This window comes from Gracilinanus agilis, chromosome 2, assembly GCF_016433145.1.
Source record: "Gracilinanus agilis isolate LMUSP501 chromosome 2, AgileGrace, whole genome shotgun sequence".
Taxonomy (NCBI): Eukaryota; Metazoa; Chordata; class Mammalia; order Didelphimorphia; family Didelphidae; genus Gracilinanus; species Gracilinanus agilis.
In genome coordinates, this window is record NC_058131.1 from 616,137,360 (window position 1) to 616,164,655 (window position 27,296).

At 37.3% G+C, this 27,296-nt stretch overlaps 1 protein-coding gene across 1 annotated transcript in view; it reads left to right on the top strand.

Moving 5' to 3' along the window:
- Positions 1-27,296, top strand: part of SORCS3 (sortilin related VPS10 domain containing receptor 3) — a 690,838-nt gene that overhangs the window by 280,624 nt on the left and 382,918 nt on the right. The window contains exon 3 of the mRNA XM_044660176.1: positions 14,277-14,376. Coding sequence (XP_044516111.1) covers positions 14,277-14,376 — 100 coding nt within the window. The remainder of the gene's footprint in view (positions 1-14,276; positions 14,377-27,296) is intronic.

The window sequence follows — 27,296 nt, forward strand, 5'->3', positions numbered from 1 at the left end:
AGAGGCATGTATTTGGAGAAAGGGAAAGGGAGAGTTAGAATAGGGAGAATTTTATCACATGAAAGAGGTGTATAAGGAAGAGCTTATATATTGAAGAGGAAAATGGGGAAAGACAGTCAAGACGATAAAAGAAAGTTGGGGGTGGAATAATAGAGGGGAGATTAAAGGAGTTGAGTGGTTACAAGAAAAATAGACTTTTGAGGAGGGCCAGAATAAAAAGAGAAAGGAAAAACAGAAAATGGGAAGGAGGGAAATGTGTAGTTGATAATCATAATTGTGAATGTGAATGGGGTGAACTCACTCATAAAACAGGAGATAACAGAATAGATTAGAAGCCAGAATCCAACAATATGTTGTTTATAAGAGACACATTTGAAACAGAAAGACACATACAGAGTTAAAATAAAGGGCTTGAATTGAATCCAATATGCTTCAGCTAAAGTTAAAAAAAAGCAGGAGTAGCAATCATGATCTTAGACAAAGCAAAAGCAAAAATATTGCTGTTCAGTTGTTTCAGTCATTTCTGACTCTTTGTGACCCCATTTGGGATTTTCTTGATAGATTACTAGAGTGATTTGCCATTTACTACTACAGCTCATTTTACAGATGAAGAAACTGAGGCAAATAAGATTAAGTGACTTGCTGGCAGGGTCACACAGCTAGTAAGTGTCTAAGGGCACATTTGAATTGAAATTTTCTTGACTCTAGGCCTGGTGTGTCACTGTGTCACCTAGCTGACCCAAAGCAAAAACAGACCTAATTAAATACAATCATCAGGGAGTTCCATTATACTAAAAGTTATGATAGGCAGTGAAGTAATATAAAAAGTGTCTTCAACAAGTTTCTCTGATAAAGGCCTCATTTCTCAAATATATACTGAGTGTAGAACTGAATTTGATTTACAAAAGTAAGAGCCATTTCCCAATTGATAAATGTTTAAAAGATATGAATAGGCAATTTTCAGAAGAAATCAAAGCTAGCTATATTCCTATAAAATGCTCTAAATCACTATTGATTAGAGAAATGCAATTAAAATAACTATGAAGTATGTAAGAAATTATAAATGCTGGAGGAGATGCTGAAAAATAGGTTCACTAATAAATTGTTGAGGGAATAGTGTACTGTTTTAAACCATTCTGGAGAACAATTTAGAACTAACCTAAAGGGCTATAAAAATGTGCATGTACTTTGATCAAGCAATATGACTACTATGTCTATGTCCCAGAGGGATCAAAGAAAAAGGAGAAGAGTCTATATACACAGAAATAATTTCATAGCTATTTTTGAGGTGATAAAGAATTGGAAATTAGGGAGATGCTCATCAATTGGGGAATGGCTGCACAACTTCTGGCATGTGATTACATTGGAATAGTGCTATACTGTGGGATATAGTGAGGGGAATGGTTTCAGGAAAACATGGGAAAACATATGAACTGATGCAAAATGAGAAGAACTGAAACATCGTTGTGCATAGTAATAGCAATATTATAATGATGATCAACTATGGCAGACTTGGCTACTGTGATCAACACAATGCTCTGAGACAATTCCAAAGGGCTCATGATGAAAAATTCTACTTCCTGAGAGAGAACTGCTGAACTCTTGAGTGAAAATTGAAATATAATTTTCTCACTTTATTTTTCTTGCTTTTTTAAGAAATAGGGCTAATATAAAAATGTTTTATATGATTTCACATATTATATGTATTTATATAATTGCTTGCCTTCTCAGTGGATGGGGGAAAGAATTTGAAACTCAAAATTTAAAAGAAAAAGATGTTTAAAATAAATAGTAAATTAAAATAAGTATTAAAGAAATAAAGCTATCCTAGCAAATGACAACAATTCCAATCAAATTGGAGTAAGCAATATGATTTTGAGATTGCACAACAGGTATTAAATGTTTGATTACTGACTTAAAAAATTGTCGAATTTGTCTTTGTATTCTCGCTCTTGAGCACAGAACATCAATATATAGTAGATGTTTACTAAAGCCATTTTGAATTAAGCAAGAAAGTCTCTAAGTATTTTAAGTGGGGCTTGGGCATTAAGTAGAAAACAGAAACAGGTGTGGGATATGTCATACAAAGTGTACATGAAAGGTGAAGGGGAAGTTGTGACATTTCAAGCTCACTAAGGCTTTCTAACTTGGTGGTTAGAGATGAAACCTGAAGCATGACTGGTGGGACTGCCCATAGAGGGAGAGGAAAGCAGAGAACTTATGACTAGAAAAATCAAAGAACATCATGACAGTGGCTTTATGCCAAGCACGGACAAAGCCTCATACAGAAAAGATATCACTTTGAGCATAAGGGAGAAGAATACAGGCATAAGGAGAGAGTGGGCAGTCAGCAGGTTGTCCGAAGTTTTAAACTGTTTTGGTCTCTGGGATAAATTCCAACTTCATCCAACTCCGAAGACCCTTCATGATGGATGAAACAAAGCTACATTAACTGTATAAAAAAGGCAGAAAGGATTGAGATATCATTGGATTTTTTTTACAGCTTTAAACTTCTTGAGAACACAACCTGGGAGGAAGGCAACCTCAGAAGGAAGGAAGATAAAAGTAAGATCAGAATTGACTAAGTGAGCAAAGTAATGGATCTGCCCACCTCCAACTTGGAGGACTGCCTCCAGAACATCTGGTGGACAGTGGGAAAACTAGCAGGATACCCTTTAAAATTCTCTCACCCCTGGCAGGAAAGTCAACTTGGGAACAGGGTAGTGGGGGTGGCTGGCATTAACTCTTCTCTGTGGAGATGCTACTTTGGTTCAGTGGATTTGAAGTTTTCCTTTTCCTTTGAAAACTACTGTTCCATATGCTTCTTGCCACCCGCCTCTCCCCCTGGAACAAACTGTAATCACTGAGAATAACTGGGCTGGCTTAAAAAAAAGAAACTCATAAATTGTCCCCTACCTCCTGACGTTATAAGAAGGAGCACTGGCTATGGGAAGCTTCCAGGCAGTCTTTATTAATTTTGTGGAAAATGTCTAGACTTCTGATGGCGGAGAGATTGGTCATTCTAGATCTTCCAGAGGTCTTCTTATTTCCATTGTCCTTTTGACTTCTGCTCACAATGTCCATAGTGACCATTTAAACTTTTAGAGTAGTTAGATTTATGGGACTACCATTGCTGCTGATTATGAGTGTGATCTTGGACAAGTCATTCTTCCTTTTTATTCCTTGGTTTCTTTCTCTGTAAAATGAAAGAATTGGATTACATGATTTTTCATAGTTCCCTTCAAATATAAAGTTCTAGCTTCTGTACTTATAATATACTTATTAGAGTTTTTAGTAATCTTTTATATTTATTTGTCTTATCCACCCTACTAGTTTATTTCCTTTTTAGAGGACAGTAGTAGTATCTTCCACTGATTTGTTGTTAGCTCTCAGTGCCCAGAACAGGACCATACCTTTCCCAACAAAATCACATAGCTCTGACATTGGGCAAGTGACTACCACTCTGAGCCTCAGGTTTCTCATCTGTAAAATTGGGGAGTTGGATTAGTGTCTCCAGAATAAAATGCAAAATGTTCTTCAGCATTCAAAGTCCTTCACAAACTAGTCCTCATCATATACTTTACTCTGTGTTTTATATTCTCTTTAGTACAGTGACATTGGCTTCCTTGCTATTTCTCAACAAGATAGACCCCTTGGCTCAGAGCATTTTCTCTAGTTGTCTCTAGACCTGGAATGCTTCCTCTCCTCATTTTTGCCCACTGGCTTTCCTGGCTTCCTTCAAATCCTGACTAGAATCCCAACTTCTACAGGAAGCCTTTTTACCCCACCCCTTAATTCTAATTCCTTCTCTCTTTTAATTATTTCCAATTTTTCCAATATATAGCTTGTTTGTACTTATTTTTTGTCCCCCCCATTAGATTGTGAGATCCTTGAGGACAACACCTTCTTATTATTATTATCCTCCTCTTCCTCCTTCTTTTTCTCCTCCTCCTTCTTTTCCTCCTTCTCCTCCTTCTCCACCTTCTCCTCCTTCTCCACCTTCCCCTTCTCCTCCTTCTCCACCTTCCCCTTCTCCTCCTTCTCCTCCTCCTCCTCTTCTCCCTTTCTCCTTCTCCTCCTCCTCTTCTCCCTTTCTCCTTCTCCTCCTTCACTTTCTTTCTTCCTCATCTTCCTCTTCCCCCTCCTCTTCCTCTTTCTTTTTAACTCTTCTTCCGTTTCCCCCTCCTTTGGCACATAGTAGGTGCTTAATAAATATTGGTTGACTGATTCTCTATTCCAGATTCCTCATCTGTAAAATGGGGATTATAATAACTACACAGTATCTGCCCCATAGGGTTGTTGGGAGGATCAAATGAGATAATGTTTGTAAAGCCTGACACAGATGTCAGGTCTTATTATTATACATGGAAAATTAATTCCTAATTCAAGACAGCACACTATTAATTATGTGCTGAGCTAATGGCCATCGTTGCTTTGATAACTGCACAATCATGCACCCAAGCATGGAGCAGCAAGTGCTGTTTAACAGTGGTAGCTCAATGTCTTCATGTTTCTGAGCCCACTTCTGTGGTAGTTACAGTTTCCTGAATGCTCACAGCTTTTACCAAGATTACAGCTTGGAAACATTACTCTTGGAAAATCAAACATGAAATTCACAGCCCTTGATTTTATCACTTGACATGGGGTCACAAACAGGAGAGTTTCATGCCACTGTTCTGGCTCTGAGGATCCCCTCCATTCTCTCTGACTCCCATCCCTCACCCTACACTAGTCTTTGGCCAAGGAGAGCCAACTGAGGAAAAATTATAGAAACTACCCTTGCCTTGACAGGAGGCACACACATGGCCCCAAATAAGAGGGATTTGCTTCTGTTAGCAAAACAAAACAGAATGTCCAGAGGGACAAGGATCCTGTCATCAAGAGAGTGGCTGATCCTCAGTGGACACTTCCACCGTAGGTCTAGGCTGCCCCTGTGACCTTGTTAGTTTCCAAAGGACAATCTAATGCTTAACACAAAGATGTCCACACTTAATGAAGCCTGTTTGGAAATCTGATAGGGGTCACTTCCAAGAAGGGGCATATGGTAAGTGTTGGAGAACAATTTAGTTGAGTAAAACCTTTTATCTATGAAGTTTAATATGCAGCAGAAGAAAATGATTTGCAGATCTCAGAGCCAGAAGGCCACCTGGTACCACTTGTACATGAACAAGGCGTCCCTTTACATTACATTCAATAAGTTGTCCTCTGGCTTTGTACCAAAGAGGTAGGTATATTTTGATTTGTACCTCAGACACTTACTAGCTGTTACTTGATTTCTTTCTGCCTGGTTTCCTCATCTGTAAAATCAGATCCTAACAGTGCTTACCTCTCAGGGTTGTTCTGAGGATAAAATGAGATTTGTAAAGCACTTTGCAAACCATAAAGTGTTTTATACATGCTAACTTTGATGATGATGGTAACTGCCTGTGACAGGGAATCCACTGTCCCCTTGGACATCTCAATTCTACTTTTGGATAGCTCTGCTTATTAGGAACATTTTGGTTGACATTAAGCCTACGGTCTTCCTTCCTCTCTGCAACTTCCATTCGTCATTACTGGTTTTACCCTCTGGGATCAAGCAAGATAAGTCAAATGTCTCTTCTACAGGACAGCCTTTAAATATGTTAAGACAAGTACCATATATGATCTTAATGACCATACATACTGTTGTCTGAGGAGCAGCCTGGGTAAGTGGGGAGAAGTTCTCCATTAGAAGGTTAGCTGCTAAGTGGAAAAGCGAAAAGATACCTTGGAAATCTTTAGACCTAACCTTTCCATTTTATAGAAGAATATATGGCTCAGAGAGAGCAAGTTACTTATTCATGGTCACATAGCTAGCTCTTGACAGAATTGGGATTAGAATGTACGTCCTCATTCTGAAACAGTTACCTGAGTGAAGAAAGTTCCCTCTAGTGTGGGGCCAGGAAGAACACTAGATTTAGTACCAGCACCTTCTCCCCCAGTCTGACCCATTCTATTCATTTTATGTAGCATTTTCTTTTTAATTCAGTGTGCATTGACTGATTATCATCATTCACTCTATACAGTAGCATCTCATGAAAACACTGATTTCAGAGATTATAGATCCCAGCCACAGTTGCAAAGCTCTCCATCAATAGGGGTGAGGTATGTGAGGGGGTAAGGTAAGGGGTGGAGAGCATCTCACAGGATGGGGATAATCAGGATTCTGCTATTCTGTGACTCAAAAAGAGTGCTTTTTTGTAACGTGTATTATTGAGAGCTGGGGACTGTCTTTTGCTTCCTTTTGTAGTCTCGGTGCTTAGCATAGTACCTGAAACATAGGAGATGCTTGTTCAATACTTTTTGAATGACTGGAAAAGTTTGCTATTGTGTCTTTTATATACATATTTACAGGCATGTGTATAATGCATAGATGCATGTGTGTGGTAATACTTTTGTCTCACTATTGGTATCAAATGCATTCTGAGCTGCGTCTCCAGAAATAGCAATGAGCCAGCTCTTCTCTCTTATTTCATCACCCATTTTCAAAGCCTCCTTTGACTATGGAGAAAAGCTGAGCTAACTGAAACAAAGAGTTATAATGTTTAACCTGTGACCCTGACCGCATGTTCTAACTATTTAGATGATCAGCAATAGGCAATTGTGGGGTAGAGACCAGAGATCTCTATTGCCCCAACTGCCTCTATTGGGAATGTATCTAAGGCATAGCCAAGGGAGGAGGAGAGAGAGTAGGGAAGGACACCTAGAAGAATAGCAGCTTGGCAAGAGGCAATTACACTGAACTTGAAATCAAGGGACCTGAATTCTTCACCCTGGTTTTCCATTGGTTAGCTTTGGTGCTTTGGGGTAAGTAATTTTACATATTTGGGCTCAGCCTCTTATTAATTAGATGGTTGTATTAGATGACCTCTGAAGTCTCATCCAGTTCTGAGATGTTTTGTGTCTATGAAAAGAGGGGGGATGGAGAAGAAGGTGAGGGAGCAAGAGAGAGAAGAAAAGAATATGATTGTGAAGGGTGGAAAGAAGTCTATTTTTTTGCCATAGATTGCCAGTCCCTTTTTTGTAGGGACATAGAAATGGACCAAATCAAGAGGTCATAACTGATGTGTAGTGCAAGAGAAGGAAAGGGAAGATAAGGAATAATTATTGAATTTAGTCTTCTCCATGACCATGACCATGACCATGACCATGACCATGACCATGACCGTTGCCATCACTGTCTTCCATTAGTATAACGTTTCTTGGCCATTTGTGTTGTTGCCTAGAGATGCTAACAGTGTGGAAATTCTCTTCTCCATAGACAAGAACTGCGAGTAAGTGTTGCTGATTCATTTAAGAAAAAGAGTAGTAGGTTATATCTGTTATCATTTTGCTTACCTTAATCGCATGAAAGAGAAGTAAGAGGGCAACAATATCCCTTCTGTCAAATTTTTCTTTTTCTTCTGACTTTCTGACTTTTCTTTACCTGAGATGAAGCTCTATATTTTAAGGTCCTTTTCTTAGAGTTTCTGCCTTCCTTCTAGAACATGGTCCCTCCTGCACTGTCGTGTCATCTGATTAAGGCAGATCAGTTGCTCCTTCTCACAACATTTCAATCAGAGCTTGAGGACTAATTGTAATGGCAGAATTGTGCAATGGGCTTCAGACCAAACCAAAGATGAGCCCATTCTGTGGAAGATGTTTTGTTCCTAGTTCATGAAAGCAGTATTAGTGATTCCTGCACTAATTGGGACAGTTGCTTAGTCTCACACATTGGAAACATGGTTGATTAGGGCTATAGCCTAAGAGAGTGAGATCTCTGACTCATCTCTAGTGGCTTACCTCTTGCTTTACTCAAAGACTTGCTTATCCTCTGCTGATGGGCGATAGTGAATGAAATGATTTGGGGTCTCATACGTAAAGCCTTCATATGTCCTAAGTTGGCAGCTGCTGAAAGCCTTCCAATTCCTTTTCTGGAAGATCCATAGTTATGGGATTCTTCCAATTAATGGCATTAACCAATCAAGGGCAACCTATCCCAGTTTCTCAGTCAAGGAGACTACTTTTACCTAATAGTTGAAAAATTGCAGAGCTGCATCACAAAAGGCAAGCTGTTGCTACTGCTAGAACATTAAAGTTTCCTACTATTTTCCCTTGAAAATGGGTAGGGCTATGACTATAAAGTGCCATGGAACAGCTAGTATAGGACATTTAGTCTCACTTGTGCCAAATGCTGCTTTAACTTTACTCCCAGATTCTGTAACACACCTACCAAACTAACAACATGAAAGAGGGAAGAAAAAAAAATGGCTTTCATTATTCTGGTATTACAAGTTTTAATACAGCCATGGACCAATGGTTAGAGAGCTGGCTTTGGTAACAGGAAGACCTAGATTCAAGTCCTAATTCTGACACATCTCTTGTTCCAGGTACCATATTTGGGCATCCTGAGAAAATCACTTTAACTCTCACTGGCCAGAGGACCTATAGGCTGTAGACAAGGTACCCATATGAATTTGTAGAAGTTTTCTCACTGAGAGTCCCCTACACTAGTGAAATTATAGCCCAGGTCTAAACATCACTGTTACCTTTGCCCCGTCCACAAGAGGGAGAACTGTCAAGTTGTTTGGTAATTTGAATAAGGCATGGTGATAGCTTTCTGTACAAATATGTTTCAGATAAAGTGCACCAGACTCATTCAGATATGACATTGTCATCAGTTTACTCCCTATGTGGGTCCACAGGAGAAAAGACCCTCATATTCATCATCACTATAAACAGCCCACATATCAAAACTGTTATGCAGAGGAGGAGCTCAAGTTCACTTCCACTCCTTCAATGTATTACTTGATAGTCTCATGACGGGTACCAAGTTACTCATGTACTTTTCACTCAGAAAAATGAGTGAAAAGCACTTATTAAGCATTTCCTATGTGCCAAGTACTGTTTCAAGCATTAGGAATATAAATTTAAGTTTAAAAATATCCTCTGCTTTCAAGTAGTTTACATTCTAATGGGGGGAACAACATATAAGGGAGAAATGATCAGGAGGAGAATTTTGGTCTGAAAGTTGCAGAGATACTGAGTGGTATCACAGGGGAGTAGATGGACACGCTCCAACCAGGAATAGAGGCACTATTGAAGCTGACTATGGTTGTAGTTCCAGAATTAGAGTGAGGAGATGGTGGTAAGGAAAAGGTATCACTATGACAACAATGTGTTTGTGAAAGAGGTAGCTAGAGAGGGGAAATTAAGTGAAGAATGGTTAGAGTTTACCCGAAATAGTATTTCATGAAAGTAACTGATGAATCTAGAGAATGAAGCCCAAGAATTGAAGTTCTATCAAGACACGGTCTCTGGTGTGGGTGGCAAAGAAATTGTGGATTTTGTGGAAATGAAAATTGGGGCTTCTTTAGCTAGTCTTTGTCTCTACTATTTGAAATTTTCCTATAATATAAATACCTAAAAGAGCTTATATTCATCTTGTATATATTTTATAACGGTCCCCAGCCAATGGGACCCTGTCCTTAGAGTATGCTCAGTGTGCTCTGCCTATTGCCAACCTGTGTGAGATAGACTGGGGGAGCCTGCTTCCAGAAAGACAAGACTAGATTGGCAGGAAATTCTGAACTTGATGGCTTGAAGCCATGTACCAGCATATACTTGCTAAACTGGTTCCACAGAGTCTGCAGAAAGATAAGCAAAACACATAATTCTTGAGAATGACCCTAATTTACATCTTGCCTCCTTAGAGACTGGAGAGAGAATGGACTTGCTTGGGTGAAATTGGATCCTTTCTCTTCATCTGAACATAGAGGTCATCTTACTTCTGACTGAAGAGCTCATTCACCTGTGTATATTTTTGTTATATTTGAACTTGTTAACGTCTCCATTTTCTGTTTGCTGCTTTGTTTGCATAAATAGGTTTACTTACTTTTTACCATTTGTGATGGCTTTTTATGTAACAAGAAGATGAGAAGGACCTAAGCTACAGTAGGTCTATCAATGCTGGTCTTGTTTCTCTTTTCTTGGAGTTATTCTAGGACTTGGCTAGAAATGAACTCTGGCCTGGACTCTTGTTTCTGGAATTGTGGTAGCTCACTTTCCCAACCTTTCAAAGTTCGCAAAATCATAGCTTATCTCTATATTCTTATACTTAAGAGTAGAAAAGCATACAAAACAGAAGTAAAAGCAGCAGCTTGGCCATATACTCACGGGCCAAATAGTGGTGGCCACAACTAGGAGATAAAGGCTTAGAGATCTCTTTCCCTACCCAAGGCTTTTCAAAAAATGCTTGCCTCATCATTCTAGTAAGAGTCAGGATATAAAGAGAGAGTATCTTGGCCAGTCAATTTCTTTTGGACATATTCTCAATTTGGGTGTAGCAGCCAGTTGAAACATTCCATGTTCTTCAAGTAATAAAAGGTCTAGAAACAACCAGAATAGCTATACATGCTTTGATTTAATTTAATTTTTTTAAACCAATTTCATGTAATAACAAATTTCTACAAAAGTTTTCCAAAATTCTATGATTCAAATTGACTCCTTCCTTCCCTCCCCATTCTGGAGCTGGCAAGCAATTGACTCTGTGTTATATGTATATGTGCATGCTTTGAAATGGAGATCAGACTCCTTTCTCACATGTCATAAGCTTTTTAAGAAACAAGCTTCCCCCCCCCCCTTCTATGTGGGCTGGCAGCAGGCACAGCTCACTGTACATGCTGTGAGGATAGGGCTGTCATTGGACAGCTCCTCATTACATTTATGTATGTACATGCTGTTTCCTCTATTAGAAAGTAATGTCTTTGAGGGTGAGGACTCTCAATTTTGTCTTTCTCTTCTTCACACTCAGCGTGGTGCTCCGCCATACTAGTTACTTTAAAAATGCTTGTCAATTGAGGTGTAAAAAGTGCTTTCCATTCATTATCTCAGAACTATCTGGTTTTTGTTATTGTATATCAAGAAACTAACATAGTGTCTGGCATATAATAAGTATTTAATGAATGCTTTTTAAATGACTTCATTTGATATTTATAACATTTTGACTTAGGTAATTTCATTATACCCATTGTATTCATGGGAAAACCATTACTGAGTTATGTGTGGCTTTACTAAATATCTGGTAGATCGCTCTTGGAAGTAGTGAATCCCTATTTGCTCCGACTTTGGAGTCCATGTCTTTTTCCATTATACACATTATATCATACTGTCCTACCATTCTCAGGCACCTACTGTATTTTTCCTATACCCTGTTAAAGGTAGCATGTGCATGCTGCTTTGCCTCTCAGGACAAAGCATCTTAATATCCTGATATTATTGTAGGGTCTTTGTGGAACATTATGGTTCTCTCAGGACCAGGGAAAAAGAAGAGAAAATGTGTGAACACAGAAGAAGGACCAATGTTTGTGGATGCTTGTAGGCAGAGGCATATCACACACAGACACTTGTATTCATGTATTAAAATTAATGGTTTTGCTAAATATATGAAAATTATAAATCTTTTATTTATAAAAGAGGTAGAAAGAGTGAATACAAAAGCATAGAAAAGGCATTAACTTATCTAACTAAATATTGTTCCAGTGCTTCCGTCAGCCAGGACTTTTAAACCTTAAATCAGAATTAAACTATCTGCAGAAGACAGGAAGGGAAAACCAGCTATCCATTCACCCAAGACAATGACTGGAGCTGAAGGTGACTCCTGAGCCACCCTTCTTCTTGAAGCCAGCTTCCTTCTTGGAGTGATTCTTTTCTTGGAGTTCACTCTCTACTAGGCTCCTTTACCAGATTCCTTTGCCAGATTCCCTGCTTTTATGGTGGTTTTCTGTCCTTGGCGGCCAATCATAGTTTCCAAATTGTCTGAGTTGTCACCTTTGGATTCACACCTTTGTGAGTGTGTGAACTCTTAAGTTTCTGGCTGTTTGCCTTAGGGGAAAAAGGTGGAGCTCTCCAAGTATCTTGCTGGCTTCTCACCTAGAATCAAGTAAGGTGTGAACTCACTAAGTGGTTTATGAGCTCCTCCACCTAGTTCAAGTTTATGTTGATTCAATCAAAAGGTAGTCAAAGGAGAGCTAATCTTGTCCCCACAATCTAGTAAGGTACTAAGTATGGGTACTTAAGTTATTGTCAAAGTTTTAACTCCAACTAGGCAAAGAGAACAAAGGATTCTCTTTTCACAAGTGTGAACTCAAAGAGAACCAAGAATTCCCTTTCACACTCACTTGTGCACACACATAAGTTCATATTCTGCTTTTGTCTATCTATAACATGGTGTTTCTTTTTTGCTCAATTTTTACTGTTGTTTCCATTTTGTATAGATGGAATTCTATAACTTTAGTGTCCTCTGAGAAACCAGTTTGCTCAGTAAATGGCTCAATGAGCAGTTTAGTGGGCACTGGGGATGATGGCACTCTGTCAGCACCACACTGTCTCTTCTTGGAATCATCCTAATAATTTTGTTTGGCAGACATTTTTCTCTCATTAGGGCTTTGGATCAAGGTTCATTTTGAGTGGTCCAAGGGTGAGTTGGAATCAGCTTAAACCAGAGAACTGATTATTAAATTTTCAATGGGAACATTCACACCTTAAGATTTAGCAAATGCTACCAATAAAGGCTTGATTTATTGTTTTGTTGACTGACTAGACTTATTATTATAATATAGATTAAACTTAAAAGTGTGTTCATATGTATGAATTTTTTCAGGAGAGCTTATTGCTAAACATTTATCATTGTATCCATAGGGGTTCCTGATTTGCCAAAGTAACATTTGTTGGTAATGTATTATTGGGAGTGGAGACTGTCCTTTGCTTCCCTTTCTCGTCTCAGTGTTTAGCACAGTACCTGACACATCAGAGGTGATTATTAAATGCTTTTTAGATGACTGGAAAAGTTTGAAAGGATAGCATTAATCTTAGGAAGAATAAGGGTTCATTAGAGCATGATTTCAGAGAGTTCTATGGAAGGCACCAACATCCTGGAACATTCTCCATGCTTAGATTGCCTGAAATGTTATCACTACTATCTCTTTAATAAAAGATGTTGAACCTTATTTAAATATAAATCTCCCCAGTAAAGATAAGAATGTAAGAGTTTAAGATATCAGTCAAATATTTCATTCATTAACACATGTATTAAATACCTTTTTACATACCAAACCTTTTGCTTTTCAAGGGGGCTACAAAAGTAATTCATAAAAAGAAAGGAAACAGGGACAGCTAAGTGGCTCAATGGATTGAGAACCAGGCTTGAAGGTAGGAGGACCTGGGTTCAGATGTGACCTGGCACTTTCTGGCTGTGTGACCCTGGGCAAGTCATTTAACCTCAGTTGCCTAACTCTTAGCACTCTTCTGCCTTGGAACCAATACTTCTAAGACAGAAGGTAAGTGTTCAAACAAACACACAAACAATGGAAGGAAACAATTTATTCATTCTTGCAAGTATTGGAGGATGGCATATAGAGATACATAAATACAAAATATACAAAGACATTTCCAAGAGGAGAAGGAACTAGCAAATGAAGGAACACAGATTGGCTTCTCGTAGTAAGTGACACTTTAACTGAGCACTGAAGGAAGCAAGGGATTAGGAGACAGTTGTGAGCAGCAGAGTGGGTTCTGGGGACAGGGGACAGACTGTAAAAGCACAGAGATGAATGTTGGAATTTGTTGTATGGAGGAATGGCAAGTAAGCCCATTTGGTGACAACATAGAGTGCAAATAGTAGTGTCGTATATAATAAAGCCAGAAGTATAAATCAATTAGAATGAGCTTCAGTTTCTTTTTTGAGAAAGGGAGTAAATGGAAGGTTCCTGGATTCCTATGAAGAAGGAAATGATGCTGCTCGGGATCTCTGACCCATGCTCAGGGTCTCTTTACTAGCAATCTCAGTGGAAGAACTAGAAACACCTTCTGCCTCTCAAGGTAGTGTCTTCCATCACAGAACTGAAGACCTGCTGGGGAATTTATATCTCCCCTATTGGGCTATAGAAGCAAAGAACTTTAAATGTGTGGGTGGTAAAGTCTCTGACTGTTCCTTTTACCAACACAGACTCAGAAAGGGCAGAAAAGGCAGAAAAGTAGGTCTCGGAGAAAAGGTAAAGAGCAAAGGGTGGTGAGCTCAGGTAGTGAGCAGATGCATTAGTATAATTGCACTTCTAAAATTAATGGGGCTTTTAATCTCTGAAGAACACTTTTAAGCACTCATGTGATTTGGAAACAAAAGTGGAGGTACAGGAACCTGTCTCCCACTTACGTACAAACCCCATTTTATAAAACAATCTTCCTTTATCTCTCTTTTTCTCTTTCTCCTCTTTACACAGGTCAACAGACTATGGCACTACCTATGAGAAATTGAATGACAAAGTAGGACTCAAGACTGTCCTGAGTTACCTTTATGTCAATCCTACCAACAAACGGAAGGTAAGCCAAGGTAGCCCTGGAGCCAGAGAAATAGCTATCTGCCATCATCCTTCCCAGCTCAGGTTTCATTCCATCTCTTTTCAGAGTGAGAATACTCGTCATTTTGGGTTAGTAGCCTATAACTCTATTTGCCAACAGGGAGAAAATAAATGTAACTCCCTGTTTTCATGTGTTGTATTTTTTTTTTCTGAAGCATAGATGAGCAAACAGAACCAGAGCTATTCCTCTTTATTTCTTTTTTCTTTTCTCTTGATGCAGTAGCATGTAGTCAAGTCTCACTACTTTGGGCCAACTGGGAGGAGGCCAGCTTGGACTAGTAATAAAACTGAACTATAATGTATTGGTTAAAAATGCAGTTTAATTATTTCTAAGTATACACAGTCCAGTTAATTTCTTAAGCATCTATTGTATGCCAAGTAATATGTTCAGCTCTAGGATTACAAAAAGAAGCAAGAAAATAATTCTTGTACCCAAGAAATTTACAACCTAGAATTAAGGGCTTATAAAAATGTCACAGAGACGTTTTGGTGAATCTACATGGATACATAGAAAAAATATTGATTTATATTATGTTACTGACTGTTTCCATGCTTTTTTCTACATGGAAGTATGTAGTTTTTCACAAGGATGAGCACATCTTTCTTCAGAGATGCAAAAACATAAAATGTAGGCCCTATAGGAATTGAGATTAATTCTGAATTAGAACAATAAGTAGGATTATATATATAATATGTAAATAGTATATAATACAATATTATATATAATATAATATATAATAACAATAAGAACAGAACTGGGATTGCATTCAAGTCTTCTAACAATAAATATAATACTTTTTCTACTATACATTGAGTGTTATTAATCATAGTAGAAAAATGGAGCATGATTTGAGTTGCCTTTTCTGATCTCAACTGACCATCTGTACTGAATTGGGCATATTGAAGGTGATAAACTCTCACCATGTAGTGGGTCAGCAGGCAACTTTGTAGTTTCAAAGCTCTTTCATTTTTCAATGCGGAGCCTCCACATGGTCAGAAACAGCCAGAGTGGGATCTCCCAAAGGCTGAGGTGCTACTAAGCTAGTCGACAGGGTTTGGTTGAAATCAGGAAGGCAACTCACATGAGAATAGTTTATGTTTTGGCTCAGTTGCTCAAATATAACCCTGCATTTTTATTAGCCACTTTTGGCAAAGAGTATGGCAGATCGGATAAGGCAGCTTTGGCACATCTATTTAAGGCTGGTTAGTAACTCAAGCTCGTCTTCAGTTTTCCTCTTGTCTTTGGCTTTCTAGATGGATTTCCATATGCTGAGCTAGCCTAATTTTGGGGGTCTGGGTAGGATGCTTTTTTTCTGGGCTGATGAGGTCTAGTTATCTTCAGGTGCATTAACAGGGGTCAACATAAGTGTATCCTTTGTATCAGCTTAATACTGGTATTTCTGTGGCCAAGATCAGTGTTCAGAACAATAGAAAACCACACCAAATGAAGTTGAAAAACCTTCTCTTCTTCTGAAGCGGCTTAATTTTTACTTTTTGCTTGAGAGGATTATTATAGGATGATTTCTCACAGTTGTGATAGAGTAAAACAATGATTTCTTAAGGAATAGAGAAACCTGAACATACTTGGTGGCAGAAAGGAAAGAACCAGTAGGCTAAGTTGCCATCAAAGAAGAGAGAGAGAATGAATGATTTAAGGGAAGAGGTCCCCATGGCAATAATGCAGAATGCTTTCCTCAGGACCCTTCTCCGGGGCTGGTCATGCAAATATTAGATTTAGAGACACTGAGTGACTCATCTAATGTCATATGATTCAATTCAACAAATACTTTTTTTTTGACTACTGACTGGAGAGCATTGTTAAACGGTGGAAAAAAGTACAAATTTTAAACCATAATCACACACCCTTGTGGGTCTTACTAGGGAAATCTGTGCACGTGCACAGATAAGCATACGGTGAAAATTAGACATGATGAATGAATTAGTATGGTCCCAGGGATAGACTGTGTATCTGCTATCCTTAGACCAGCCTGCTAGTAGAGAAAGCTTCATCACCAATTTGGCTGCAGTGTGAGGGATTTTTCAATCGCATCTTTTAAAGAACAGGTATAAATTATAGACAGGCTATGATCTATATTTATGTAAGAAGTGCCCATATTGACAGAATCACAGATCCCTGAATCATTGAAGTAGATATGCTAAAGAAATGTAAAAAAAAACCTATTCCTATGTGAGTTCCAGGGAAGACAAGTAGAAAGAGAATAGAATTTAGTCTGCTCTGATTTCTTTCTACTCAGTCATGTGTGTTTTTAAAATCCCTTCATCAGGTCTATCAATTCATTAGGTAATTCTGGCACATCTGGAGGTGATTTGTATGTTTGTGGGTTTTTTTTTGCATGTCTGCACATGTGCTTTCATGAACCTAACATTGGGACAATTTTCAAATGTATTGCTACTTTTCTTTAGGCTATGACTTTCTGATCTTTCTCTGTTTCTTTGTAGTGGCTTACTCTAGTTATCCTCTTTGTGATATTAAGTCCTTTTAATTCAGAATCTCGCAGGGAGAAATGAGGCATGGCAAAGATCAGGAAAAGGGAGACACCGATGATGAATAGAAGGGTGCCTTCTAGACATTAATGTTGTCTATCTTGAAGGAGACTCATCTAGCCTATGGGATATCAGCATCTCCTTTTCCCACTCATCAGAAAGATCAGCCTATGGTCTTTCTGGACTCATTTTTTATTTGTAGGCACCATGAGCCAACAAACAAAGGCTAGACCTTATCTTCTTCATTCTCCAAGACAATTGCCCAAGAAGAAAAGTCTCATTGATGTAGACGTATGAGCAGCAGGAAGCTCACATGCATAGAGCTGTGGCAAGCTGATATTTTAAAAAGCAGTGGATATTGATGTTCATAATGGGGCCCGTAAGAACCTAAGGTGTCTTTTAAATCATCAAAGCAATACAGAAAAATTCTGTGGGGTTTTAATGCTAAAGAGGGTTTTATCATATCATAATACTTTGAAAATTGGTGATCCAAATATGCCATAGGTGGCAACTTGCACTTTATCAAGATATTCACACAACCATTTCAGAGTTAGAGGACTCGACTTTTCAGTCCAACGTCCCACCTAGGGTGCAGATTTCTTCTTTAGCATCTCTGACTGCTGGTCATTCAGCTGCCACTTGAATGCCCTTCCTGACAGGGAACTTTTTACCCTGAGAAATCTATCATTCAATTCTTACTATTGACTTTTAAAACTCTAATTATTCTTTTCGACAAAATTCCTCTTTCCTCAACTATTCTGGATAAATGGGATTTTACCATACATGAAATTTCATCTACTTCCTATTCTCTAAAACTTTGTGGGTGTCCTGAAGACAATGGGAAAAGTTTTCCCTTGAATATATTATGGAGTTTCAATTATTCTCAGAGTAATGATTGAAGACAATTTTTTTTATTCTTTTTATCTCCAGAGTATCTGTAGCCTTCTATTTCTGTTATTCAACTGATACCATTTAATGAACAGAAAAGTATTAGACTAGCAGTTGTGTTGACATTTATTTTCAGTCTAATGATTATGTCTTTAACAGAGGGTTCTGTTTTCATAAGGGCTATAAAGCTAGAAAATGTGATTTTTTTTTTAGTCTGGCAAAACATAAATTAGGCACACATATACATATGTTTATATGCACATACACATGAATATACATAAGCATACATAACCCTATACAAAAATATATTCACACACACATATATGCATTGATAAAATCTGTACGTTTTGTTTCAGAGTGAAAATTGTTGTTGGGTTGGTGCCTTTTCATTGTTCCAAGAACTCCTAATGTGGATTTTTTTAAGTAAACATTCATTTTGAGAAGAGAAATGTCAATATAGGTACAGTTTGACTGATGAAATTTGTCTAATGGGGTTTTTAACCTCGAGGGCTGAATTTTTACCCTGCCCAAATGAGATAATTCCTGGGAAAATACTTTTATCTCCTACAAAGAAAGTTCAGATTAGGAGGTAGCTGGGTCCCTGCTTTAATGACTCCATTTTGCCCTTGCTGTGTTTGAATGAATCTTGAATTCTTACATTTTTTTTTACTTTTATGAAGCATCTTCTACTTATCTCCTTTGTCTAGATGTTAGCTAAGTCTGAGGCTTTGAAGATGAAAAGCAAGATGATATGCAACTTCCAGATTAGCTGCTAGGTTAACTTTGTGGTGGTGGCACCCCTCCTCCCCCTTGAAGTGCTAAATGTTCCTATGGATCGAGGAGCTCATTACCATTGATTGATCCCTCTGCTCAGACTGGCACAGAATGGCCCATCCTTAGCTCTTGTCAGTTATTTACCATCTCCCTACTAGTCTGCATTCATTCCTTTGTTAGAAGACAAATTAGACAAAGACTCTGATGGGTTTGTGAATTAGCACAGAGAGTTTTTGGCCTGGTGGAAGGGGTTTGTTAGCCCTCCTTTGAAGCTTTAGGACAATTCTGAAATGTTCTGACCTAATTGCTTGGGCTCACAAACGACAGCCACCTGCATTTTTGGAGGCAGCCTCATGAGCAGTCTGTCTGTGAGTGTAGGAATGACAGCCAAAGTCTTCTTGGGTATTATGTGGGGTGTGTGTGTGTGTGTGTGTGTGTGTGTGTGTGTGTGTGTGTGCCAATGTACACACTTGGAGAGGAATGGAAAGATTAGAAACAATAACTCATAAAATACAATCTTCCCCAGAAAGACTGGTGTATGGACCACTTGAGATTTTGTCATGATTATATTAGCCATAACACAGTTACCTAAGGCTTCCTGCTCATTAGTATTTAAAGGATTAGCTGTTTCTTGGAGGAAGAGAAATGAGTTAGATCTATCCATTCCTAATTGATTTACTAGTGAGAAGGATAATTACTTCTAGGCTACCCTGCAGAAGTACAATAGGAATTATCTGTCAGAGTTCTTTGAAGCACAGAAGGGTTTTGTTTGGCTGTTGAATATATGTTATATATTTATTTGAATGCTATTTATATCAACAACATTTTTCTGATTCAACAGCCTAACCATTGGGCATAGTTTAGGTATGTGACAACAGCGATTCCCCGCTTCCCCCAAAAAACTTCACTTAAAAATTATCTTTTAGAAATATTTTGATGCCATTGGATAGCATTGGGATAGGAAGGAGAGGAGGTGCTCTCTGGTGGTAAAATGGCAAGTTATGTAAGAAAGTTCCAATATTTTGTCTTTAGGAATGAAAGCGAACGTGGAGAAACTATTTCACAGTTATAAAAGGGATCTTGAAGGTAATTTAGCCAGAGTTGTCAAACACATGGTGTTTGTTGAGTGTCTCTTGCCCAGATGAATGTATGTAGTAGTAAGTGGCAGATCTGAGATTTGGATCCACATTTCTTTTATTGAAAATCCTGCCTTCTTTCTCTTAGATATCACATTGTCTTATTTTCTTAAGTTAGAAGTACAAAATTATGCAAAATGGTGAAGTTTATATTCTTTTTTAAAAATAACTCCACAAGTAGATATGAGGGAATTAGCTAGCTAAACAACAGTGAAAATAATCTGGTGTTATCATAATAATGATAATAATGGCTTCTCCATTGAATGAAGATAAATATTTGAGGATCAACTACATTTATTGTAGACTTTATAGAAGAGTTTGGCAAAGCTCTGAGATTGTGGAGAAGGAGGATGCAGGAAGAAACCAGTTTTTAAGGACTCCCTTTTACTTTCCCAAGACTATAACTAGGAGGGGGAGGCATTGGGAAAGGTAAGATTTCTCTCTCCTTTCCCACTAGCATTGTGCATCAGAAGAAGCCCATGGCAGTGTCTCCTGGAGCAGAGTTTAGGCTTGTTCAGTATGACATCATTTGGTGGAAATGATGAGAACAGTGCCAGGACACCAGCAGCTTTGCACATTGAAGTTATGAACTGCCCCTTCCTGTACATGCCTGGGCCTTATATATTCCATATGTATGTCTCTTGTGTTGTGAATTCTTCATTCATTGTTTTCTTTGACACTTGTGTTTTTCGGGGACAATACCAAAGCATTTTAAAGTACTCGGTTCATGGTTTAAAACGAGAGACATAGTGTTGCTACTTTTCTTACTATGTCTTCATTTCCAGTAAATGTCTTTGCTTTGAACCAGTTTTGTTCTCCGGTTGACTAGAGTGAAGGTAAATACACTTAAGGGTGCTCTTGAGTTTCAGGAGCTCAGCTTCACAGAATGCCTTCGATCCAGGATATTATCACTCGAGGGACCTAACTTTTGAGTTAGGAAGGTAGTTCAATAGAATACTGCACGTAATATGTGCTTGTCCCTATGCTTGCACTGAAGGAGTCATGGCAGAAATATATAATATACAGGTTCTGTCCTCAGGAAATTTGTAATTTAAATAGGGGGAGCCTTGGCTCAGAGTCAAATGACCAAGAACAAGTCCTGACTCCACCATTTACTAGCTATATGGTGTCCAATAAACCACTTCTTGTTGTTCCTCAGTTTCCTCATTTGTAAAGTGAGGGGAGAAGTTAAATTAGAGGTTTTAGCAAGACATAAAGGATTTTCAGGACTATATGCATAATGTATATGTACATATATTGGCCAGAGAAACTTATGAAAATTATTGGCTTAGGTATGGAGGGATTGTTAAGTTTATTGGTCTTGGGAGGATCTTTAACCACAATGATAAAACCTCAGTTCCTTAATATATTCAGATATTCTAAGTTAATATTAGGCACTTTTTAAAAAACCCTTGCCTTCCATCTTAGAATCAATACAGTATATTGGTTCTAAGACAGAAGAGTAGTAAGGGCTAGGCAATGGGGGTTAAGTGACTTGCCCCGGATCTCATAGCTAGGAAATGTCTGAGTCCAAATTTGAACCTAGAACCTCCTGTCTCTAGGCCTGGCTCTCAATCCACTGAGCCACCCAGCTGCCCCCAATAGACACTTTTTGTATGACCAAATGAATAGTAACAAAATAGTTGCTTGTCAGTTGTGGAATAGCATTAACAAACCATGGTACATAAAAAATGAATATGAATGATAAAGAGAAATAGGAGATGCCATATATGAATTGATACAAAGTGAAGTAAACAGGTGCAAGAAAACAAACAGCATGCACAAAAGACTATAAGAGTATAAACTGAAAGAAAAATCACAATAAAAATTTAAATTGAGCATTGATAATGGGGAGCAAAGACTCTGAAGAAGAAATGAGAGTGTTAGAACAGATGATCTGCATATTCTTTTTCAGCTCTAAATCTATGATTTTTTATCTCTAGGTCCCTCTCAAGTCTAACATTCTGTGATTTAAAAATTGGGCATATAGTCTAGAAAAGTATGGATTTGGTCCACTTGTTTTTGTTTGAACTAAGAATGGTTTTTCCATTTGTAAGTAAAGTTTTATTGTATGTTAAAGGGTAAAACGATTGTTAGCTCATAGACTGTAGAAAAGCCATAGTTTGCTAAAAGTTTATCCATCCCCAGTCTAGAGAAGTATGAGAGCTAAATCAGGGAGCACCACTATCAAACTGAGAAACTTACATCAGGGTGAAGCTTTATCTGAGACTTTTGAAGAACCCCCCCCATAAAGAATGTGGATGTGCCTGTTCGCCCTTTTCAAGGACAAACAATACAAAATTAAACAAAAAAACAGCTAATGAAGGCTTAGTGCTTAGAGTGATTATAAACCAACAAACCAATTCATCTTAGAACAATCCTCATTTTGCCTTTCTCACAAAACATAATAGGTGAAGATGAGGATAACTCCCTCTGTCTTATGGTTCCCATTAATAGTTGCCTTATTGCAGAGGATGATACATGGTCATCCATGAAGATGAGGGAAAAATGCTCATGACTGCCATTCATTTTCTCTTTTGCTTGTCTCAGCCCAGGTCAGAGACCAGAGATCTCAAAAGCTTTCCTGGCCTGAAAATATGATCCAAATGATTTGTCTTGGGGACAACCATGCTCTAGGAGGAAACCAAGAGATAGCTTCAAATTAGTTAATTCACCCTGAGAGAGAGCGCTCATGTATAACTGGGTTTTCTTTTTACCTCTCTGAGCCTCAATTTATATATCTGGAAAGGAGGGTAAAGATATACTTCCTGCCTCAGAATTGTTAGGAAAGTTAACCTTAAGGCACTTGATAAAGGTGTAATTTAAAGATGTTATTATTTAACATTTTAGGAGAGAATCCCAAAATAAAGTATGGAGCCAGTCTTCAAAGAGCTTATAAACTATTGGGGAAAAAATATATATATACACACATACACACACACACGTGTCCAATGAATATATACACGTGTCCAACGAATGGGTGCTTGAGGACCAAGCATAAGGGATGTATGAGGAAGAGAGAAGATTTCTGATTACAGCATCTAGTTAAGCACGAAGTAAAACCCTTGGGAGTGTTACCAGATCTCTAAGGAATCTGAGGGAGAAAGCAATTTGAGCTTGTTTGGTTCATATTTTCCTCTAAGATTTAAATAGGACAGCATCTCCATCAGATGGTCCTGACTTCCTGGCATTGTGCTAGTTTGCTCTTTAAAGTTAAGCAGGATTCTGAGCAAGAATCCCTAGTACATCCATCAGATTAAGAGGAGATCTCTGACATGTGGTTGGCCAGCTCTTACCTAAAGATTTCCAAGGAGGGAGAAGTAGATTCATTGCTCCAAGCCCATTATTTGATGACTTCTTTTTGACTCATACATTTCCTGGAGTTTTCTCCTACCTTCTCATTTTTTCAAGTTTTCATCATTCCTAGAGTACTCCTATTTAGAATGCTCTCAGGTGATTTTGCCTCTGGGAATATTACTTATATGTATGTGACTTTCCTATATTGTTTCTGACTCTCTTAACACAAGTTGTGAAACAAGACTTATGTATATTGAAACAATACAGAAACAATTTATTTTTTCAACAAATATTTATTGACACCTATTTTATATGAGACTGTAGTATTCTAGGTGCTAAGGTGGAATATGGGGATGAATAAAACATATCAAAGAGCAGTGGGAAGTAAGTCTGAATAGGGAGAATGCTACCAATTTATGTAGAGCTTTGAAAGGCAGTCAGAGGAGTTTAAATTCCATACTGTAGGCAATTGATGGCTATTGAGTGGACAACAGGTTCTTGAAAAGGGATGTGAATTGATGTAAGTGGTATTTGATGGTAAGTAAATTCATAAATGTGGAGAACAGAAATGATGGACAGCAGCAAGTGGTTATGGGACATCTACTGAATGTTAAATGAACTTGGACATACCCCTCATTTGGGATTTAGCAGATATTAGGTAGTACCTTTGCTTTTTCAATTCAATTCAACAGACATTTATTACACACCAATTAAATGCAAAGCAAGAAGCAGTGTTGTATGCTGGATAGAAAGCAGGCTTGGAATTGGGAATATTTGCTACCTTTGGAATATACTAACTGCATAATCTTGGATCAGTCATTTAATAAGAGGGCCAAAGACAACTTCTCAAGATTATAAACTATTGACCTATTGCCCCACATTAAGATTTCCCTACAGTGATGAAATCACAGGTCCAGAATGCTTCCCTCCTAATCCCTCTCTCTTCCTGCAAGGTTCCATGTTAAACATTCAGAAACCAAATATAAATGTGAAAAAAGGAGAAAGAAGAATAAACGGGGAAAATAAGATGGACAGAAACAGATAATTAGTAATCATAACTATGCATATGAATAGGATAAATTTTCTGATAAAACAGAAAAGGATACCAGAGTTTAAAACTTGATTAAAAACTAGATGCCCACAATAAGCTGTCTACAAAAAAACACATTTAAAAATGGGAAACACATAAAGATTAGAAGCATGATGCTGCAGTAGAATCTACTATGCTTCAGCAAAAGGGGAAAAAAAGCAGGGGTAGCAATCATGATTTCAGACAAAGCAAAAGTAAAAATTCAGCTAATCAAAAGAGGTAAGGAAAGAAATTACATCATAATAAAATGCACTGTACACAGTGAAACAATATCAATATTAAACATATATGCACCAAATGGCACGGCATCCAGATTCCTGAGTTACAGGAAAGTTACATTCCTAAGAGTTACAGAAGAAAATAGAGAGTAAAACATTACTTATGGGGGACCTCAACCTTCCTTTTTCAGAATTAGATAAACCAAAAAATAAACAAGAAAGGAGTTAAGGAGGTAAATAGAACTTTAGAAAAGCTGGATATGATAGATCTCTGGAGAAAACTGAATGGAAATAGAAAGGAATACACCTTTTTTTCCAGCAGTACATGGTACCTTCACAAAAATTGGTCACCTCATAGGGCATGAAAACCTCACATCCAAACATTGAAAAGCATAAATATCAAATGCATACTTTTCCTATCTTAATATAATGAAAAATATACTCCAAAAGGCAGCAGAAAGAAAGATGAAAAATTAATTGGAAACTAAACAATCTTGTTCTTAAGAACAAATGGACCAAAGAACAGATCACAGAAACAATCAACAATTTCATTAAAGAAAATTACACCAGGGAGACAACATATCAAATTTCTGAGATGCAGCCAAAACATATACATATACTTACATGGACATATCTCTTAATGCTTACTTACATCAGTAAATTGGGCATGCAACTAAAAAAACTAGAAAAAAATTAAAAATCCCCAATTAAACACCTACTTAAAAATCCTTAAAATCAAAGGAGAGATTGGTAAAATTGAAAGTAAGAACATCATTGAATAATAAATCAAAAACTTGATTTTATGGGGGGCAGCTGGGTAGCTCAGTGGATTGAGAGCCAGGCCTAGAGACGGGAGGTCCTAGGTTCAAATCTGGCCTCAGACACTTCCCAGCTGTGTGACCCTGGGCAAGTCACTTGACCCCCATTGCCTACCCTTACCAATCTTCCACCTATAAGTCAATACACAGAAGTTAAGGGTTTAAAATTAAAAAAAAAAATTAAAAAAAAAAACTTGATTTTATGAAAAAATAAAATAGATAAACCATAGGTTAACTTGATTAAAAAGAAAAAAACTAAATTCCAGCATCAACAATGAAAAAGGTAAAATAACAATCAAAGAAGAAACTAGAGCAAATGAAATCAATGAATACTTGCAAAAATATAAACTATCTAGATTAACAAAAGAGGAAATATAATACTTCCACAACCCCATCACAAAAAAAATGAACAAATCATCAAAGAACTCCCTAAGAACAAGGCTCCAGGAGCATATGGATTCACAAGTAAATTTTATACTCAACTTTCAAAGAACAACTAACTCCAATACTACATAAACTATTTTGAAAAGTAGGGGAAGAGGGAATTCTTCCAAACTCTTTTTATGAAACAAATATAGTATTGATACCAAAACCAGAAAGAAATAAAACAGAAAAAGAAAACTATAGATCAAGTTTCCTAATGAACATTAATGCAAAAATTTTAAATACTATAATTGCAGGGAGATTACAACATTTTAACACAAAAAATACACCACAATCAGGTAGATTTTATACCAGGAATGCATGTTTGGTTCAATGTTAGGAAAACCATTGCCATAACTGACCATATCAATAACAAAACCAACAGAAATCACATAATTACTTCAGTAGATGCAGAAAAAAGCATTTGGAAAAATGCAACATCCATTCCTTTTAAAAACATTAGAATAAAGGCAACTTTCCTTAAAGTAATCATAAATGGCCTCTATCTAAAACCATCAGTAAGCATTATCTATAATGAGGATGAGCTAAGATCCTTCCCAGTAAGATCCAGGGGTAAAGCAAGAATGCCTACTATCATGACTATTATTTAATATTGGACTAGAAATGCTCACTATAAGAGCAGGAAAATAAATGGAAAGAATTAGAATTGGCAATGAAGAATAGGCAAAGAAGAAAAAAAAGTTATCACTTTTTGTGCATAATATAATAGTATACATAGGGAATTCTAGAGAATCAACCAAAAACCAAATAGAGATAATTAACAACTTCAGCAAAATTGAAGGATACAAAATAAACCCACATAAGTCATCAACATTTCAATTTACCACCAGCAAAATCCAACAGCAAGAGATAGAGAAACAAATTCCATTCAAAATGACTCTTCTAGACAATATAAAATTTATTTGGTTTATCTACCAAAACAAACCCAGCAACTATATGAAGACAATTACAAAACACTTCACATAAGTAAATTCAGACCTAAACAACTGGAAAAACATTAATTGCTCATTGATAGGCTGATCCAATATAGTGAAAAATTATAATCCTAACTAAATTAGTTTACCTATTCATTACTATACTGATACCAATCAAACTACCCAAAAAATTATTTTAGAGAAAGACAAGAAAGAAATACCAGAAAGAAATAAAACAGAGAAAGTAAACTATAGATCAAGTTTCCTAATGAACATTAATGCAAAAATTTTAAATACTATAATTGCAGGGAGATTACAACATTTTAACACAAAAAATACACCACAATCAGGTAGATTTTAGAAAAAACAACAAAGTTCATCTGGAAGAAAAAAGGCCAAGAGTATTGAGGAAATTAATGAAAAATATAAGGGAAGGAAGCCTTACTATACCAGATATCAAACTATACTACATACTGTAAAGGTAATCATCAAAGCAATCTGGTATTGGCAAAGAAATAGAGTGGTATATTACTTACTGGAATAGATTAAGTAATCAACCCATGGCAGTTAATGTCCATAGCACTTAGTGTTAGATAAAATGAACCATCCAAGCTTTGGGGGATAGAAATCATTATTTGACAAAAACTGCTAGGAAAAGTGGAAAGCAGTATGACAGAGATTAGGCATGGACCAACATCTCATAAAAATAAAAAAAATCAAAAGACTTTTTAAAAAGAGCTACAAGAGACTTTGTGGTAATATAGAAAGAGTAATGTATTTGGAGTAAAAAGACCTTTG